Source organism: Triturus cristatus, chromosome 3_2 (genome assembly GCF_964204655.1).
Source record: "Triturus cristatus chromosome 3_2, aTriCri1.1, whole genome shotgun sequence".
NCBI classification, from domain to species: domain Eukaryota; kingdom Metazoa; phylum Chordata; class Amphibia; order Caudata; family Salamandridae; genus Triturus; species Triturus cristatus.
Window position 1 is genome coordinate 194,421,220 of NC_140584.1, and position 21,167 is coordinate 194,442,386.

At 41.7% G+C, this 21,167-nt stretch overlaps 1 protein-coding gene across 1 annotated transcript in view; it reads right to left on the reverse strand.

Moving 5' to 3' along the window:
- Positions 1-1,239: 1,239 nt before the first annotated feature.
- TMEM37 (transmembrane protein 37) overlaps positions 1,240-21,167 on the reverse strand; it is a 67,501-nt gene continuing 47,573 nt past the window's right edge. Inside the window, exon 2 of the mRNA XM_085647485.1 lies at positions 1,240-2,859. Coding sequence (XP_085503611.1) covers positions 2,281-2,859 — 579 coding nt within the window. The 3' untranslated portion in view covers positions 1,240-2,280. The remainder of the gene's footprint in view (positions 2,860-21,167) is intronic.

The following is a 21,167-nucleotide window of genomic DNA, read 5'->3' on the forward strand; positions in this document are numbered from 1 at the left end:
TTGAATCGTGGAACCGTGAACACAAAGACCCTGAAAAGGGGCAACCCCGCAGAAGACAGTGCCTGGGGAACACATAACCAAAGGGAAGGTACAAGACATTAACAAAAACAATGGGATATGCATTATCATGGATGGTATGAATGACCAATAAAATGCGAAAATGTACAACCATGTTATATGTGAATGAAATGCGACCTTTTAAGGCACCAAATCAAGTTGTCTGTGGTGTAAATTGAAGGTAAAAGGGACGCAGCTAAATGGGCAAGGGGGGGCAAGGGGAGGAGAGGAAGTGTCGCCCCTGGGAGGGGTTTGTGCGTTGCATCACAAGGTTGATTTTGCTTTACATGGTTAAAGGAGGCCTAACACTGGCCAGCTGAAGCAAAGTTAGGTAATACCAGTCTTCAGTACCCACACTGCGAGAAACATGGGTCGTATTACATTAACATGGCACAGTCCTGGTTTGTACCAGGCGGGTGCATCCAACACAAAATGGGAATGTGTGCCACATAAAAAAAGTAGAATAAATAAAATATGCTATCCCCAGGGGAGATGCAAATTTGTTCCTGGCCTGGGGACAGCACAGCATCAACGTAGCTGTTTAAAACTCCTTGTCCAAATTGCAATACAAGGGAACCTGACTGTTTTTGGTGAGGGTGCATGGCTCTGCCCACAGTGTGTGACTACACCTAACCTGGCACTCCATACCTCAACCCTAAGGGGGTGGGGCACTGACTGCACCTCTTAATTTGTGGCATAGTTGCCACTGGGTGGCTGATTTGCTCCAGTTTCCACATCTTCAATAGAGCAAAAGCTCAGAGGAAACAAAGTGTTCCAACATTTACTTAGGGCCACCCTCCCAATCAAATAAAGGAAAGAAACATTAGGACTGCACTGGTGGTAAATGTGTTACAGTTCCTTCAGCAATATGGAAGTATGCGCACAAGGGTCTGCAGTCAGTTTTGTAATACTGAAGTACCACAGGAGCACTAAAAACGTGAGCAAATGCCTCTCGCTTTCCTGGTATACTTGGAGTAATACGACCCCTAAGCACTCCAATATGATGAACTAATTGTAAACTTTAAACAGTTCTTTTAACGCAGACAGAGCTTCAATGTACCTTCATGCTAATAAAATTAGTCTACCATAAAATATGCAGACACCACACTCCACACCTGGAACAGATGTGTCTGAGGTGTACACTGGTCTTGGCCGGTCTTGAGAAAAGAAATGTACATTTGCTTATAATCTGAAATCTTTAATGTATACATAAATGATAATATCAATCACCAGCTAGGTGCAAGCATTTTATCCACTGAAATCGTACAAATAACGGAATGTATTCATAATCGTAAAGTGCATACAGAGTCATTGGCAGCAGAATAACAAAAAGAAAAAAATTACAAGTTATCCAAAAGACAGTGCTAAAGTTGAGAAGAAACGTGGCAAAAGCCTGAATGGTTTTCATTCTCAAAACTCAAAAAATGCCCATGTAAAATGTTTTCTTGGCTGAAAAGAGTTTTCTTCTTAAAACTGGTATTCAAATGACATCACATAACGCCAATAAAAATATAAATGCTACCCTGTGAAAATCAACAAATGAGAAAGATGGAGATATTGACCAAGCTATATCCTTATTCGATAGCGAAATTATGATAAGGGCATCCTATAAAAGTGTTTGGAGTACATATAATTCAGCAAAATCGGCTAAAGTCTGCTATCAAAACTGCGCAGCATGAACACAGGAGGTATTCAGTACAAAGATGAAAACAAGTTTATCAAATTTAGAACTTGACTCGTTTAAAAAAAAGTGCAGAAAAATATATTTTCAATCTAACAATAAACACTGATCACGATTACACAATGTACATAAAGTAGTGGTTTCAGTAATGCACAAGTTAATGGTCCATTCTAACTGTTCTCTGCTTTTTCAATGTATGTGTCCATATCCACAGAAGGAGTTAAAGATGCAAGTATGCAGATGTTGTTGGAAAAGAATAGAACTTCTTATGATCACAGTTTTCTGGCTAGGGTCGTACCCAAACAATATTCATTAATATTGATCGTACATTAGATCAACACTTTATTGGTTCTTAGACCTTTTGATCAGTGATCTATGCCTGTAGATTATAGTGCAAAATCAAAAATATATCCTTAGTAACATTCTAAGGAATAGATACTTATATTAAACTTTCTTTTTTTTCCCTCTTACACAAGATCAATATCAGTCAGTCATATCTGGAGAAAATTATAAAATTTGAAGTTCAAAAGAAGCTTTAGCTCCTACACTTTTCCAATCCCTGGTCTGTTCCACGGATCCGTAATGCTATTTATGTGAATTCCACTTATTCCATTGAGAAAAAACAGGAACACAGCAGTGAACTCACACCAGTAAGGCAAGCTGAAGCCAGCGAATGTCACATAATTTCTCAGGACAATTACAAATCCCAACACACCTCCAGAAGACAGAACAAATGATACAATAATGAGAAGAGATCCCAGGAACCATTTGCGCCTCGAGTGAACATCATCGCAGATGAGGGAGACCATCATAAGCTCAAGGCCGAAGATGGCACTGACTATAGCAAACGAGAGCGTACTTCTGCAGAAGATCATTCCTAGGCTTAGCCCTTCCACTTGAGCAAAGTCAATATCTGTAGTACAAGTTGGGGCACTAAAGTCATTTGTAACGCAGAAGTGCCAAAGTCCAAAGAGCTTTTCATGGGCAAGGAGCCAGCGGCCATCACAGACTGAAATGGATGACAGTATCACGGCTATTGCTGCACAAAGAACAATTAAAACTCTAATAAATGTCTCAAAAAAAGATCTGTTGGATTTTCTGCAAGGAGGCAGCCTTGGCACCTATGAATAAAAAACAGAGAATTAAATTAACATTGTTAATAGATGTGCTTTGAGATCGCTACCAAGTACATTTTTTTGATCATTACATAAAGACAGAGGAGATGTATATTGCACAGTAAAAACTTATTTTTATTTATTCAGTGGATGAAACTGAAAAGTTGAGTTAAACTGATGTGTCAAACTTTGAGCACTGAGACCATTTCAGATTCTCAGGATATCTGTATGAAAGATTTCAGTGCAAATAATCTAAATGGAAGTAGTTTATAGAATGAGTGGGTATGCTACGCTCTTGCAAGCATCCAGCCCTCGTGGTCCAAGGCTTCCCAACCCTACAGTACAGACTGCAATATTTGCTTGGTTCGTCCTAGCATTTATAAAGTGCCAATCATAATTAACTGTTCTGTTACATTTTAATTATGTTGTACCACAATGGCCTTAGAGTTAAGAAACACCAAAACACATTCAGATCACCTCTGATAAATACATCGAAAATGGTTTTAAAAAAACTGTTAAGCCATTAAAAGATTTCAAGTAAGTCCACAATTTGAAGTGTCTCGACGGCCTTGTTTTGATGCAAGTGGTTTGCTATTTAGGAGAAAAATGTTAAATGAGGAACATCTAGTGGACAATCATTTGTGACAATGAAGGCAATGGGTACAACTGACAGGAGGCTTTATCATCAGGAAGAAATAGGCCACAATAGGATTAACAGACTATGCCTGCAGCACAGCTTAAAGCACAATTCAATCGTCATTTGAGGCCACATTATTTTAAATTCCACCTAAGAAATCAATTTTTACCCCAATAAACCAGACAAGGTAAATAGACATGGGGGCCGTGTGGGATTGCGGGGTTGAGGGCTTTATCTGCCACTAACCAATCAAATCTTTTTTCTTATTATTCTTGTGAAAGCTTATAAAAATCTATTAAGTAACATACATTTCCCAGACAATTTTCCATTCTATAGGCAAAAGACTTTAAGTCTACATTAATTCTGCATCCAGGAATTACAACCCCCTGGTATTGGTAATTTCAGATGCAAAATAAATTATTTAGTAATCCTTTCAATCTCAGCATGCGATCCTTAGTGATTTCATTTCGAAGGTAACAGAGTAGCACGCTGTGACTGCCGTTCTGAAGCGCCTGGCAAAGGGCTTCCTAAACTGCTTATTATCAATTGCATTGTTAAGTATCCCGCAGCTGTTTTAACTTTAATTAAAAGTAACAGAAGCAGCACGCCTGCTGCTCCCATTTGAAGCGCCTGGTAAAGGGCTTCCGAATCCTTTTTATATCATTTGCACTTTGCATTTGCACTTTTTAAAATTAACTAAAGCATGTAAATCGCTGTTTTGCTCACCATTCTCTCGTCTCCCCCTGCGTGTTCCCCGGTCCACCACTGATTATTCAGATTGTGTGGAGGGATCTATCGCAGCCACCGGAAGTGTCCCCCACACGCTCCCGGTGACAACGGAGGCCAGCAGTCTCTTCACTAACAATAGCAACATTTCCCTATCTACGGATATCCCCCTGACCTGGACAGACCACTCCGCAGTAATCTTTACTATTCAGATTAGAAAAGCAAACCACCCGCATACTTACTCCGTGCACCCAAACAGCTTCGGGCGTGGAGGAACATTGACACCAATCTTCTACAAACAACCCTCTTCTCCACTCAACACAACTTCACACCAGACCCCGCTCGAGCTTCCAACAATTACTCACACTGGCTACACAACGCCTTCAGCACCTTAGTACCACCTAAGAATGTTTTCACTAACCGAAGTGCTCCCTCCGCTCCTTGGTTCTCAGAGGCGCTTAGACTCGAGAAGCAACGCTGCAGAAACCTTGAAAGGCATTGGCGCAAACACTACGACAGCATAGACAAATTACTATACAAGGACGCGATAATAAAATATAAACATCTCATCGTCGCAGAGAAAAGCAAATATTACCTTACACATATAGAGTCGGCCCAAAATTCCACCAAACAGTTGTTCCAGGTGGTAACCAAACTATCCAGCCCACCGACGAGCTCAACCATAGATGCCTCTCAAGTCCTCTGCGATTCCCTCGCTAACTTCTTTGAAGAAAAGGTCAATCAAACGTACTCAAATTTCTCAACCCATGTCAACTCCGACCATTCTAATTGCAACACTTTCACCAACGCCCCTGCCACGGTGTTCTCTGAATTCAGTCAGGCTCCACCAGAGCAGATAACAGAGCTTATTTCTTCCATCAAATCAGGATCCCCCCCTCGACCCTTGCCCTCCCTTCCATTCTAAAACTCATCCCGGTCTCCATAAGCCCTATCCTTACCAATATTTGCAATTCAATGTTCCTTACAGGCTCCACCCTTCAGTCTGGAAAAAGGCCATCATCAAACCCCCACTGAAAAATTCAATCTCGATCCATCAGAATCTAAAAACTACAGACGCATCGCATGCCTCCCCTTTCCATCAAAAATTTTCGAAAAAGTTATGAACATTCAACTATCTCAGTTCATTGACCACAACAATCTTTTGGATGACACCCAATTTGGGTTTAGGAAGGGCCACGGGACCGAGACGGCCCTCATTAAGGCATATGACGAGATCAGGATGATCCTAGACCAAGGCGGCGCGGCAGTCCTGATTCTACTGGATCTGTCCGCGGCCTTTGACACGGTCGATCACGCCATCCTAATCAACCGTGCCTCCTCCATCGGCATTCAGCATAAGGCCAGAACCCTTCTAACCTCATTTCTCTCCAACCGCACACAGTCAAACTCGGTGACTTCTACTCCCCTGTATTTACCCTTCCCTGTGGTGTGCCCCAAGGATCCTCCCCAAGTCCGACCTTATTTAACATCTATGTGTCAGACTTGGCCAGGGTCATTAAAGCACACGGGATGAGACTAACCTTGTACGCTGACGACACCCAACTGTTGCTGGCAGTACACAATGATGGAAGAGCAGTTGCCACTAGCTTCCAGGAGGGAATGCTAGCCATCAGTTCCTAGATGGCAATCAACTGCCCAAAATTAAACTCCGATAAAACGGAAGTAATGATTTTTGGCAGCCTAGCCCCTGGTTGGTCCCCCATTTGGTGGCCAACCGATCTGGGATCTCCCCCAGGACCCGTCACCAAGGTCAGGAACCTGGGCGTAATATTCAATGACAAGCTCTCGTTCATCCACCATGCGAACGCGGTCTCTTCATCTTTCTACACCCTTAAAATCATCAGGAAACTTCTACCATTCCTCCCTCTCAGCGCCGGCAAGACCCTCATGTGCACACTGGTTATGTCGAAAGTCGACTACTGCAACGGACTCCTCCTAAACGCCCAGGAGAATGTCCTGAACAAATTGCCACTAGTTCAGAATTCAGCTGCAAAAATTCTGTCCTGCACCCCCAAGTTCAAATCGATCTCTCCAGTCATACGTCATCTTCACTGGCTGCCTATCAGAAGTCGAACCAAATTTAAAGCACTCTGCATCGCATATAAAAGCGATTAACAACTATGGACCTGAGTTCCTAAAAAAAGTACTCTGCCCATATACCCCCAACAGACCCTTGCGATCCCCCTCAGCTCACCTTCTTACCATTCCTCGCACAAAGAAAACATTTTGGGGATATAGACGATTCACAGTTGCCACAGCTAGGCTATGGAATACCCTCCCCCTTCACATTAAAACCAGTCCCACCCTCCTGACTTTTAGGAAGCTAGTAAAAACTTGGCTCTTCGACCAGTAGTCACCCATCTCAACTGCCCTCCTTTCACTCCACAGCGCCGAGACATCCTAGGGTATTTGTGCGCTATATTAATTGCATAAATAAATAAATAAATAAATAAATGTTGTGGCGTTCTAACATTAATACTCCTTACAAGCACATTTATAGATCTGGTACAGACATATTACAGGAGTAATGCCTTACTCACTCATAAATGTATTTGTGAATTGTTCCCTCCATGTGAAACCCAAAGAAAGGAACACACTTTTGAAATATAGGCACAATCACTCAAGTTATGTGAAAAGTTGCCTTATGGCGAATTAGTAGGAATGCTGTAAAAGGGAAAATTTTGTGGCATGCTTGCGAAATCCATCCCTGAAATCTGTTGTACCTGACACAAAAAGATGTAATGAAAAAGAATGTTGTGTATTAATAGCAAGACCCATTTAAAGCCTAAAGCATCCCTTGACAAACGTTCCTTATTGCATCTTACCATACTTTGCCTGAAAACCTTAGTGGTCAAAAGGTTAGTGGTTCATCACTGGCACAACCCAGTGTGGCACAAAGTCATGCTGAACCAATGTTCATCAACACATTTAAAAAGAAATGTCACGCCCCACCAAACCTTAAAGTGATGATCTGCGCATAGTGAAAATGGCTGGGGCATTCCACCCCTTATACCACCTAACTAGCGACCGTAAAGCATTTGTTCATAAGAATGTCAGCGTTCCTCAGACTTTTCCAGTTTTCCAACTACTAACGTTATAGGTCATAGGATGCCCCTGTAATTTACTTTACATTGGCAGAATCACCAGGCCCGGACTGGCAATGCCGGGCACCGGGCAATCCCCCGGTAGGCTGCCAGGGGTGGGGGCCGGTTTTTGGGCCGGGGGCCGATTTTGTTGCTGGGTGGGGCCGGGGGCCGATTTTTCGTACTGCACTCAGTACAGTAGTCACTAGTCACTTACTCACTACTGTACTGCTGTGTCTGCCCCTTCTCACAGTCTCCTCGCTCCGTGGGGGAAAAAAGCACAATCTCAGTGCTGGATAAATAATGCAGCAGCAGTCTCAAGGCCATTTTAGGAGGTGCGGCGCACAGATGTCTCCACCCCCGCGTCTGCGCGGCCTGCTTAGTCATTCACAGTTAGTTAAGTTCACCCACCTTATGGGGGTGGGCGGGCGCGGCTGTTGGTGGTGACACATGCGCATTGGGGCTCGTGCAATAAAAAGTGCGCGTGACCCACTGATTCCAGAATCCAGAGTGAGATCATGACGACGAGAGGCCCTCTCTCGCAGTCGCCACCCTGCCCATAATTTAATTATTTCTAGCCTAGCCCCCCGCCCCCCCCGCGCACTGTGTGAGTGTCCACAGACAGGCGCGGTGCGTCCATTGGGGCGTGGGGGCGTAGCCCCCCCGCCCGCGCCTCGCGCCCGCAGCTCTCCCTCTCCTCTGTGAAGCCCGCGCCTCGCGCCCGCAGCTCTCCCTCCTCTGTGAATGTCAGTCAGCATGACGTCGGACCGTGGGCGGTCCGCGTCATGTTGACTGACATCATTGTCAGACACATTTGGGAAAGGCAGCACAAGTGCGCATGAGTGGGCATGGAGCTTATTATTTTACTCCGTGCCCAGTCATGCGTACTTGTGTTTTTGCTGCCTTGCGCATGCCCATTAGGAGCCCCTCGGTCTCCTAATGGGCAGGCGGCGGGCGAGGAGTAGGCGGTGCCGTCAGCCAATCCTGGCGCTGCTGCAACGCCAGGATTGGCTGAGGGCCGGGTTGCCAGTCACTTGCGCGTCACGGTGTTCCGGACCGTTTGAAGGAGCAGAGAGGCGCCAACGCGGGCCAGGAGAAGGCGAGGCGGTCACCGGTCAGGTAAGTGTTTTTTAATTTATTTTAGGGTGGTTAAGGTTTCCTGACTGTGACCCGGGCCGTCGCTGGTGTATGTCACGTGGTTCCTTCTGTGCACATTTGAACTATTAGCAGTGGTCATTCTGCCTTTGTGCATGTGGTGTAATTTAACATTTCCAAAACCTGTTTTACGGGTTTACTTTTCAACTGTATTTACCAAAGGCGCATGCTATCTGCTTTCAAAGGTGTTTTGTTACCAATTGTGTTAACCATAGGACTTAGCCACTGCCTGTAATCTAACGTTTTGTGTCTTGTACAACCAAAGCTGGGTGGCTTCAAACTTGTCCTGATATCACCCGATACTCAGTTAGCAGTGGTCATTCTGCCTTTGTGCATGTGGTGTAATTTAACATTTCCAAAACCTGTTTTACGGGTTTACTTTTCAACTGTATTTACCAAAGGCGCATGCTATCTGCTTTCAAAGGTGTTTTGTTACCAATTGTGTTAACCATAGGACTTAGCCACTGCCTGTAATCTAACGTTTTGTGTCTTGTACAACCAAAGCTGGGTGGCTTCAAACTTGTCCTGATATCACCCGATACTCAGTTAGCAGTGGTCATTCTGCCTTTGTGCATGTGGTGTAATTTAACATTTCCAAAACCTGTTTTACGGGTTTACTTTTCAACTGTATTTACCAAAGGCGCATGCTATCTGCTTTCAAAGGTGTTTTGTTACCAATTGTGTTAACCATAGGACTTAGCCACTGCCTGTAATCTAACGTTTTGTGTCTTGTACAACCAAAGCTGGGTGGCTTCAAACTTGTCCTGATATCACCCGATACTCAGTTATACATCATGTTCATCAAATAAGATTGGCTACGTGTTTCACAATTAGCATTTGGTGTTTTAAATAAACCACAACATGCAACACTTATGGACAAAGCCAATAATCATACATTTCACTGGTAGATGTAAGTCATTTGTGTGGATCCCATTTGTGTGGATCCAGGCCTGGAAGTATGAAAGGATAGTGGAGCTGGGGCAGTGACGTTAGACTTACTGGCAGGCCTGGGAGTGCTAAAGGGTGTACAGGAGTCTGTAAGGACAGCTGAGCTGGAGCAGTGCCGGCAGATTTATTGACAGGCTTGTGAGTCTGAAAAGACACTATGACCATTGCTTTATTAACCTTCTTGCTTTTGCAAATATGCTTTAAAATGCACCATTTGCTCACTCTTTTTTCAAAATTCTCTCGGGTAAAACCCCCCGAACCCTCCCTATAACATTGGAGCTCGCTCGCTACGCTCGCTCGCCACCGCGCACTCACCACAAACTTTGCGCCCCACCACTTTCAAATGTCACTAGCCGCCCCTGTCCACAGACCCTGGCTGCTGCCGACGGTTTGCCGGTGCCGCCCGCCGCCAGGTGAGTCAAGTGTTGTTTTTTTCATTTTTGCATTGTGCATTCAGATAATCTCTTATCTGCGCACTGTGCATTATCTCAGATAAATAATGCACAGTGCGCAGATACGAGATGTGAATCACCAAAACAAATCAGAAACAAGGTTGGGCAACACGGATCTCGCATACAGAGCAATGTCAAGAATGTCCCTTTGGGTGGACAATGAATTAACGAGATTTTTCTGGACTTCGATTGAAGTGCTTATGTTTTGTGGGACTGGTTGGCAATAATGATTCTTTACTTACTCAAAAGGAGCTTAAATGATTAGGAAATATCTCTAGGCATGTGGGCTGAAGGCCAAAGAAAAACTACATGTGTTGAGTACTCGGTCCTACAATTGCATGTTATTATGATTTACCTTTTTAACCCTCCTATATCCAGTTGCTTAATATCAAAGTGTTTTTACACTCTGCTTATGCTCTATTCATTGGTCTCCTGGGTGTCAAATCAAGCTACTAAGAATAACGACAAGGGTCTCACAGAAACCAGTTTTAACAGGAGCACCGAATGCTTTGCATTCCACTTGAAAATATTTTCCTGTAAGCGTGACAGTATTATGTTATGTTATGTTAACCTAACATAACAGTATTATCAGCGGGTGAACACCTCCAATGCAGTACATAGTAGTGTACAGAATAATTTATCTGCTTCTACGAACACATTTGGAGCCACTGTATGGATAAAAATAAAAAAAATCTTCTCACATAAACAAAGTTTCTATGGAAGTATTCCACCATTAAGCTAGGAGTATGAATTTTTCAATTGCTTTAATTACATTTTTCAATTAGTTTGATTTACGTACCTCACCTGCCAACTCCTGCAAATATCCGGCAGTGGCCATAGGATATGTATTGCTAGTAAGACTACGTTCCCTTTATATTTGGGAAGAACAGAGGGCAACTGGCATTTCTTTCAATTTAATTTCGGCAGTTGCAGGCACAAATGCTGCTGAGAAGGTTTACCAAATCAACATTTACTGGTTTAATTTTCCAAGTATGAACTCACTGAAGGGACTTTTGCCCAAATTAATCGTATTGCACCACATTTGTCCCTTCATGCATTGTAAGAAATGTGTGAACATTTCTGCCCAGTGAATTCAATATATGTGCTATCCTGCTTAAGGCCACCAATGGGTATTTAGCTGGTCAAAACACGGTGACGCATTATTTCAGAAGAGTCAACACTAAAAGTAATTATACGCAAGGTAAATCACTGACCTGTTTTATTTAGGAGAGTTTGCAACCTTACTCAATATAGTGACTTCCATACTGTTAGGTACATCAGATTTGTGATACAATTGTTTGTATAGTGTATAAGAAATTTTTCACTACAAATATGTACAAATCTCAACGAAATAAATACACCCAGGAGGAATGATAGCTTCTTTCCCAATGATCTTCAACAGCCTTAACCACACACCATAATACACTTATAGGAAATTAGGTTGTCACTTGCGAAAGATTGGAGTCCTTCACAAATAATATGTTTTCATACTTGTCTTTTTACTGTGAATCAACTACCCCATTGCAGTACTTTAATCTCTCAGAGTAGCTAAGCAGAGCAGTCCGAGACCTACGCGGGTAAGGTGGTGTGGGCTAGTAACCCCAGTTCGCTGGTACGTAACACCACAACTCAAATATTTTTCCAGCGACTGATAATTCGACTGAAAACAAAGTACTTTTAATTTTATATATATATACACATTTTTCTCTCCGTCACTCTCTCTACTAAATACTATGCATTAATTACAAATATGTACAGTCATGTAGATGTAAATACCTTTGGTGACACCATTATATCAGATCAGATCTAACCCATCTACCTACTCATTCAAAAAACAAGTCAAATGGTTACTCCAGACTAACCATCTACAGCAATTGTCCGGAAGCCAACATAACTAACTTTTATTTCTTGTTGCTACTCTTTGATATCTCTTTCAACGTTGCAATTGTTGTTTCTCCACATGCTCCATAAGATTGGTTGCTCTTCTGTTACTTTACATGTCCCACAAGATGGGTTGTTGCTCTGGTTTCTTATTTGTGCTGGTTAAGCTCCTTTATGGTGTTGTATTCATGTCTTTACCTCCTTTCGCTTGTGCTCCTATGTACAGCGCTCCGATACCCTAGCGGGTCATGTTCACGCTTTATAAAACTATCCAAATAAATACCCCAGTGGATCCTGAACCCTATAACCACAATACCTCGCCTATACTAGATGAGGTATCTATAAGGAGATGTCATTATCACTAAGGCAAGTCTACTGGCTTTACCAGAGTACCATCACATCAGTAAAAGCAGAGAATCTTTTAGATTTCACCATTGTAATCCCATGGAGATCAATGGGGACAGTATTAATAAGCCATATATGGTATAATTCACCAATCAAAGGACCTTGTACCAGGAGACATTGATTATACTGCAAAAACTTTTATTGTTAATCATCCACATTGTCAATAAAATACTTAAATCAATAACATGTGTCCCAGAGTGTCATTCACTTTCACTACACTGCTACTGAAGCTTTAGAACCAAACAACTGAGTACCCCGCACTATACAGGGTATGAGCGCAAAGCTCAAGAAGTGCTTGCATCAATGCTGCTCCTCTACTGGGGTCATACTGGTCGCAGGCAGGAGGCAGTTGCAGGCATGCCCCACAACCAGACTGGGGGTTATGGGCTTGGTAGGGGTGGTGGTGGGGTTGTGGTGGTGGTGGTGGTACAGCATGCCCGGCATCAGGCTCTTCTCTTTTCCCTGTGTGGATTGGGGTTTCCAGGCTCTCCCCAACTGCATTAGGCCCTTAGGGATGGGGTTCCCATGGATGAAGGAGGTTCGGGAGAGGGTCCAAAGCATGTTCGATTCCACAAAACAAATTAAAAAGAGAAACAGGATTGCGTTGACACCTGGGGCCTTAGCCTTCACCTGGGGGATTAGAGGTTTTTGTAGCAGAGCCCCACCTGCTCCTTTCCGCAGTCAGTTCATCTGAGGTAACGGACTTTAAATGCCTGTATCTCCTGCCCCGGGCAGAGCGTTACATTACAGAAACTGTGATTAGTAACAAATCAATGAGAAAAACGCTTTGTTTTCAATTATTCACTGCTGACCTTCTCAATAGCCTGTAAACTCTGTGTACATAGATATTGTTAACAGAATACCAATAATGCCAGAACATTGTTAATGCAAAATAGCATGTCAATTGTTGTTAAAAACAATTTCCTTCTTTTTATGTTGCCTATGCTCTACAGCAATTTACTTCAACTTTCTTTCTCAGAGGTTAAGGATATTGCCTGTAAGGTTTGGGTTATTCGTTCAGTATGGTAAGTATTCACCTCAAATAATAATCATGATCCTTGCCTGAATGAACCATTAAAGTCCCTAAATATAGCTGGGCTCAACCCCCTGGTAGCTAGAACACAGTTCAGACAGGCTTAACTTAGAAGCATTGTGAAAAGTATTTATGCTGTACTAAAATAGTAATGAAGTTGAAATGTAAAACAATAGTATTCTTAAAATGAATTAGAAAAACAGATTAAAATAGAACTAACAAAATGAACACCAAAATGACAAAAATCTAATAAAGGTAAGTGGAGATATATATATATTTAAGTTTTAACTAGAAATAGCGCCAAAAAGCATAAAGGGGCAATGACTGTCAATGGTCGCAGTAGAATAAGACCTAGGTGCAATTTCACACTGAACACAATGGAGCGCCGGCTGGATTCACTGAACAGCTTCGTCCTGCTCAAAGGTCTTAGTCTTTTAAGCTCCAATTACTCCAGACACTCTGAGACTCAAAGTGTGGCAGGCAGAGACCAACAGGAGATTCTGTTCCCGGTCCATTTGCCACTGGTCATCTGGGCAGCTGCAAGAAAAGATGTCCTGTAACTTGTTGTGTCCCTGTAGCTTTAACAAGAGGTCAGCCTTATGACTCTTGCAGTATTGTCATGTCTACTATAACTTGTCATTGTTTTTCCTTTTATTATGTCTGTACATTGTGCTTTTATGGTCATTAATTTGCACCGAATAAAGCTTAATTGAATTGACTCTTGCAGTCCACTTCTTTGTCCTGGGTACGAGAGAGAGCAGGTTCATTTCTCCAGCTTCCAGGACTCTTGTCAGGTTTCAGACTGCAGGTTCAGCCCTCTTCTGATTTTCTACAGGTCCAAGAGTGTTCTGAAGTGAGTGCCTGGCACAAGCTTTGAGAAGGAGTGATGACCCCTCGGGTTGCCTTAACCAAGAAGATAAAAGGTTCCTGGGGTTAACCCTACCTATTTTGGGCATTGTAAAGATGGCCAAAGTTTTCGCCAAAACTAAACTTAGCCCATGAGGTTTGGGGGTGTATGCGGGGAGTGTACTATGCTAATCCTAGTGTCCCCCCAACCATAAAATATTAAAATCCAGTTTTATGCAATCTCTGTACCTCCAACAAACTCAGACACAGAAGTTGGTAGAACAACACTGAGCTTTCAGCAACCAGACAATAGATATACACAAACTGTTTTGTCAATCTGGTTCCCTCCTTTCAAAAGTGCCCCAAATGTCATATGGAAAAACCCGATTTACAAAAACAATGGGTAACCCAAGGGTATAAAGGGGCCATGGGTATAAGTATTTTAAGGAACAAGGGTTCTTTACAGTAAGGTACCATAAAACATATTACATAGAGATACAATGAAATTCATGTCAAGCATCCAAATGGAAATTCAAATGCATTTATTAAAACATATGACACATTAATGAAGTGGGAAACAGAAGGAAGTCAACAAAGGCAAAAAGCACTTCAAGGCTCAGACAGTCTTCATGTGACTACAATGAAGACAAAATAATCAGGTCACATACAGTGTAAAGTACCAATGCTCATATATCTATCTACATAAACAGTCGTAAAAGTCATGGTACTGTTTGTCTATGAAAAACTCCAGCAGACTTGCCAAGCGGGTCTTGACCCTCCAGCAGGATCTGACACTGTAATAACAAGAGTCCTAATGTGAAGGAAGCTGGTATGGCTGCAGGGGACAAAAGAATGTGCCTACATGTGTTAGCTACATTGGCTTGTGACAGGATAAGGTCCAGCACTCAGACCCATCCTGTGAAGGGCACAAAATTCCTTCCCACTCCCAAGACCTTTTGTCCCAGTCTTAGGAGCAAGTTTCCATCTCATTCATGCCAACTGAAATATGAAATTACTGACTGGCAAAACTGGGAGAACAAAATGCACATTTAGTTTCCAGGGACTTCAGGCAGGACAAATGTAGCTTTTTAAAATTCATATTTTCACAAACTTTATTACAAATCCGACTTTGAGTGAATTGAGCTTGTAATTAAAAAGTCGAAAAGTCTGAAAATTGAATTTGTAGCTTTTCCCTAGGCAGAGATAACATTTATTAAACTTAATAATGTATCCCAATGCTTTCCTACGAAACAGATAACTCTTCTACAGTGAAAGTAGCTTTCAAGGCTTTTTCACTGCAAGAACATATTGAACAATAAGCATTTACATGTCCTACTTTTAAATACCATACACCCTGCATTATGGGCAGTAAGGCCTACTCAGGGGTCACATCATTATTTAAAAGGAAGGGGTAGGCCTGTGAAAAGTGATTATTTTGACAGGTCGAATCAACAGGCAAAACCTGCACAACCAGGCTACAGTGGCAAGTGTTCAGTCATGCTTGCATTGTCATTGTAGTGGATGGCACAAAGAGTGGTGCAGTCCACGTGTGTACAACTTGGGTATCAGACAGTAGGGATTTACAAGAAAGTTAAATATGCCAATCAGGTGGATAAAATGTCATCATTTTGAAAGGAGAAGCAGAAGCACTTTACTTCCGGTGAGCAGGCGTAAAGTGCACAGAGTTCTACAGCAGCAAAAAAATGGGGCCAGCAAAAGGCAAAATAATTCAGAATGACCTTGCAGAAAGGGCATGCCAAATGCTCCTTTGCGGTCCTTTGAGGTCATTATTCTGTTAATTAGAATGTCGGTCTTTGTGCTGTAAACAATTTACTGGACAGTGTGCATGTTGTTATAAGTTGGTGTAGTGCTTGCTTAGAGTGAGAATACTTCAAGGGACTCCAGCTTGTAATTACTGCTGCCAGCATTTCGTCTCTGTCCATTTGTACGTTCAAGTTATGATTAATCGCATAATAGGTGCAATTAAAGTAAGCACACAGTAAAAATATATTTAGTCATTTGTATGTCGGTATTTCTACCAACATTGTTGGACCAAAGGACACTGATGATACATAGCAAGTCATGCAGATTGAGTGGGTAACACAAGCACACTGATCATAGAGGTAATGTATGATTATGCAGGTGTGTTAAAGATAAGCAACAAAAACAGGAGAGATAGTAGAGTTTCACAGTAGACATAGCTACAGAAGTCATAAATATGCGCCATTTGTTCGTGCAATATGGCCCTTCAAGGTAGATTTAAAATCACTTAGCGAGGGGCAAGTCCAGATCAGGAGAAAGGTGTACTCCAGTATGGGCAATCTGGGTATGACCAGGAGTTTCTGGCTGGTGGATTGAAAATGATAAGGTGGGTGTATAAGAGAGAGTCAATGTCGGCAAGGTAGTCCAGGGATATGCCATGGACTACTTTAAATACCAGTCTCAACAACTTGGACAGGAACCAGATTTTGCAGAGAGACACCTAGGTCTAAGTGTTTTAAGGATGTAATGGTTGTTTGACTGGGCAGGGGGAATAAAGTTCTACTGGTAGAGTTAAGCACCTCGGCCAACACGAAGAAAACGCTTTGAGGGAGAGTCACAAGTGGGCTGTTGTATTGATCGGTTTTACTTAGCATAGTGAATTCAGTAGTGCTTTATCTGTGAAAACAGGGGCTGGGTGTATTTTTCACATATTTAGTGCTTGATGCCAAGCTGAAGTGGCAGTGATAATAGATAATAAACCACTCCATATGGATAGTTTAACTTGAAAAGTACTCCAGGTTATTTTGCAGAGGGGTAAGTTGAGATGTCCAGGAAAAGTAGACAGATGAGGTAAAAAGAGTGGGAGCTGCGTAAGAGGCAAATTAGTGGACCACAGTTTTGAAGTAGTTCAGGATGAGAGACTGGAGAGACATCCAATGACAGGCGGCGGTACAACAGTCAGAAATGTATGACTGGAGAGTGGGAAAATAGATAGGAAAAGAGAAGAAGATTTGTGAACAATCTGTGTAAAGGTAGTAAAAGCAGCCAAAAGAGGAAATGATGCCTCCAAAGGCGATGGTGTGAGAAAACGGGAGTTGACCAAGGACACAGCTTTGAGTTAAACCAGCTTGTAATCAGGTTGGTGAAGATTCCGTTAAACCTTTACACCACTAAGAAAGAGAGGTCAGAGACATGAGGTAAACCAATGGACAGCAGCTGCAGTGACTCCAATGATAGGAGAAAAGTAATCTGGGGTAAACAAGTGTTAAATGCTGCAGATGGTTCAAGGAGCAGGAGAATAGAAAATAGGCGAGGAAATATCTTTGGCCATGAAGTGCCCAGAAGCCAGGCTAGAAGGGACTGAGAAGGTGATTATAAAAATATGGGAAGTAAGTTGGTTGAAATCTAAGCGTTTTAAAGTGGATAAGAAGGAGTTAAGCTACTGGGTTGGAGACAAAGGGTATACAGAGTATTTTATTTTACTAATGGCAATATGACATCAGATAGAAAATGCATACTTAGCGTACATAGCAAAAGCTTATAGGTATCAAAATCAATGATTTGCAAAGAACAAAGTATAACACACACCAGAAAAAAAAGAGTCAAAGGTTTTTCTTGAAAATGTCAAGATTGTCTAGCATTTTCCGTTTACACCATTTCGGAATGAACTCATCTGCTTTTTTAGTGACCAACTGCTGATCCACGTTTTTGGTGGACAAGAAATTGCAGGAAGAATTGTGGGTTGAGTTAAAACCATGTTAAATCATAATATTCAAATGTTAAAAAAATGTGATATGCTTAATAAGTGTTAAAGCTTTTTGGTTTTGATCCAGAAAAGCAGACCGCGACTGTCATTTTATACATGGGAAAGGGGTTAATGGGCGTGGGTGGTGCAAAGTAGAATGTTGACCGCAATATTTATTAGGTCTTGGACAGGGTAATCATTAATACGTGGAATAAAATCTTAACTTATTAGAAATCAGCATGTGGTCCAAAAATTATCTCCATTTCTGTGCAGGTGTAGCTTTCTGTTGAAATGGAAGGAAGTCCAGTAGCCGCAGAGTAGGTTGCAGAGGTTTATTAAGACCTAGTTTAAGGTAAGCAGCTAGTAAGTAAATGGCAGATAGCTAAGCCTCAGTATAGCAGGAGCAGCCTCCTTTCTGCTCAGCTCACACACTCCAACTGACACTCTAAACCTCGCCAGACACTCAAGCATTCAATTACATCACCAAGCACTCCAGTATTCTACTACACCACATTCATATTGGCTGAACAGCAGGGACTTGGAACAATGGGGAGGATGTATTAAGTTACAAAACGTTCCTATTCAAAATTGAGTGAATGGACAGTAGTTGGAAGAAAAGGACATGTTGTAGTAAGACGTGGCAGATTTGAGGTTTTCAAAGAACGAACTGATTGAGCCTGGTAGGCAATAGATTGTTAGACGGTTAGCCTTGAAAGTGAAATTCAAAGTTGGCGTGAGGGTAGTTGACAGACACGGGTATTGTTGGGATTGCCTTTTTGAATAAAATGCCAATTCCTGTACCTTCATGGGTCATTCACAATGTGCAGGCGAAAATGCCACGCTTGCTGAGAACTGCTTGTGTAGTAGAGCTTGTGCAGTAGAGTCGTTGAGGTCCACTCATGTCTTGTAATGGCACTGAAGTGTGGAGTGGTGTATGAAGTGCAAAGCGATCAGTGATAAAGTATGTTTTGTTACACACAGACCAAGCATTCCATTTGCAGTGAGAGACAGTAAATCTGCTGGTGTTGAGGTCAACGCACTCAGGGGTCTATTAAGTGTTTAGTCTGGTGGGATAGCTAGGATGATGGTTGAAAGGGTCTTTATTGTATGTAAAATAATGTGGTGTGGAGTGCAGATGGGGTAGAGAAGCGAAGTGTAGCAACAGAGGATTTGTTCACTTGCCATTCAGTTAATAAAGCTATTTAATTACTTTCCTGAATTAACAAATGGTGGAAATAAATAGAAGATAAGTAGTGTCAAGAAGGTCTACCAGTCTCAGATATTGTACCCCAAACAGGATGGAGAAAATGGGGCACTGAATAAAAATGAGGATAGAATATATACAAGAATTATACAACAGGTCTTGTAACAAATATGAAACATAGCAGAATACATAAATTCTTAGTGAGTGATTTGAATAATGTGAGCAAATCTAAACCAAATATGCTAAAATATATGGTCAGCCATACTGAAATGAATATGGGCCTCCTAAAATTATTATAGCAAGCACTGAAATGACATGCATTATTAAGAATATGAGAGAAATACAATACAATAGGTGTCATGTCCATTTCAAGCTGTCATATTTTCATCATGTGGTATATTCATTTGAAAACCACATGATGAAAATATGACAGCTTGAAATGGACATGACACCTATTGTAATTGAGTTGAAATGAGTATGACCCACATTGAAACAAATACAAGTATTGAAATAAATATGCTACACTTTTAAAATCAATATATCACATATAGAAATTAATACAAAACATGTTAAAATGAATGACATGCACTGAAATAAACATGACTCGTGTTGAGTTAACTATGACCGATTGCATTGATTACTATGTGTTGAAATGAATGCGCCCTTTCTTCAAAAGGAATATAACATGCATTAAACTAAATATAGCTAATGCGGATATGCATATGACGTGGCAAACTGAATAGGTCATGCATTAAAAATTATAGCGCCACTTTAAAAATAATTTGATGAATATAGCCTTACTGAATAGGGCATTTGTAGAAACACATATGGAATACATTGAAATTAATATAATAGGAGTGAAATAAATATGACATTTTGAAAACATGCCCAGTGTTAAAATAAATTATGTGCACTGAAATGAATACGACCTGTTGAAATGAATATGGCCTGTGTTAAAATAAACACAATGTGTGTTAAAAGAAAATGACAAAGATCATTCAAAACTCTGCAAGATAAAGGTGGTACACAATTAAAAGAACTTGTTTACATAACAATTACTCGCATATTACCTTTTAAACCATATCATCACATTAATGTGAAATTTAGAATACATGTGCCAAAATGAATATACTATGCACTGAAATGAATTATAAAAGGAGTTGAAAAGAGAAACATTTTAAAAAAGCACCACCTGGATATACATCACGAGGAGGTTGTGGTACAAGATCGTACAGATTGAGGCGGTTGGGCGCATAGAGGACTATGGCCCTCATTACAAGTTGTGTGGTGTATATAAATAACTGCATGATTTGATGTGGTAATATTAGTCTGCCAATTACAAATAATACTGGATGGAAATCTTTCTCTCTCTCCCTCTCCCCCATAAAGAGAATGCTATTTGTGCTATGCATTTGTGAGATTCTGAAAAGGTCACTGGTTGTTACACTGAATCTAGATGGAAATACAGCCTCAGAGCCACTAAGACCATTCTTACAGACCATGTCTAGCAGCTGCGGACATTTCACGCCCAGCCCTCACACGATATAGCCAGATGTGAAATATTGTCTTGAGAAGACATTTGTGAACATATAGGTCATACATTTAAGAAAACAATCCTCCCACAACCAACCCATGAAATTAAACTAATAACTACACTATCTACACCCCAGCAGCCCTATTCAATCTCCAATTCTAACCCTACCTATACCTCGCATGACAGAACCGTCCAACCTACACCCCAACCAACTCAAGGATAGAAACTTATAAGAACACCATTTATACTCCTGGCTAACCCATTCCTAGCTGCCCCCCATTAACACAACTATTTAACAACCCAAATGAAGAATGAGGATTACTTTCTGGTCTATTTGGCCAGGGTCTGACCAGCTCCAGAATGTTCTGCAGTTCCTGCGAGGCCTGACAGGTGAGACTTGATGGCAGGCAGGTGAAGGTGAACAGCCCTTGGAGGGCGGGGGGAGTATAGGAGGGGGGGGGCTGAGCTGCTGCTCCAGTCCAGGCCTGCAGCCATTTGGGCTCCAGACCACATCTGCAACTAAAGCTTCTCAATCTCGAATATGACTCATTGCAACGCGTACTAATGCCACGGGTACCATTACAACGCGGGTATTACTACGCGTTGGAATTACGACGACATGCCATAACATCGCATACTTTTATCACGCATGCCATTACAAC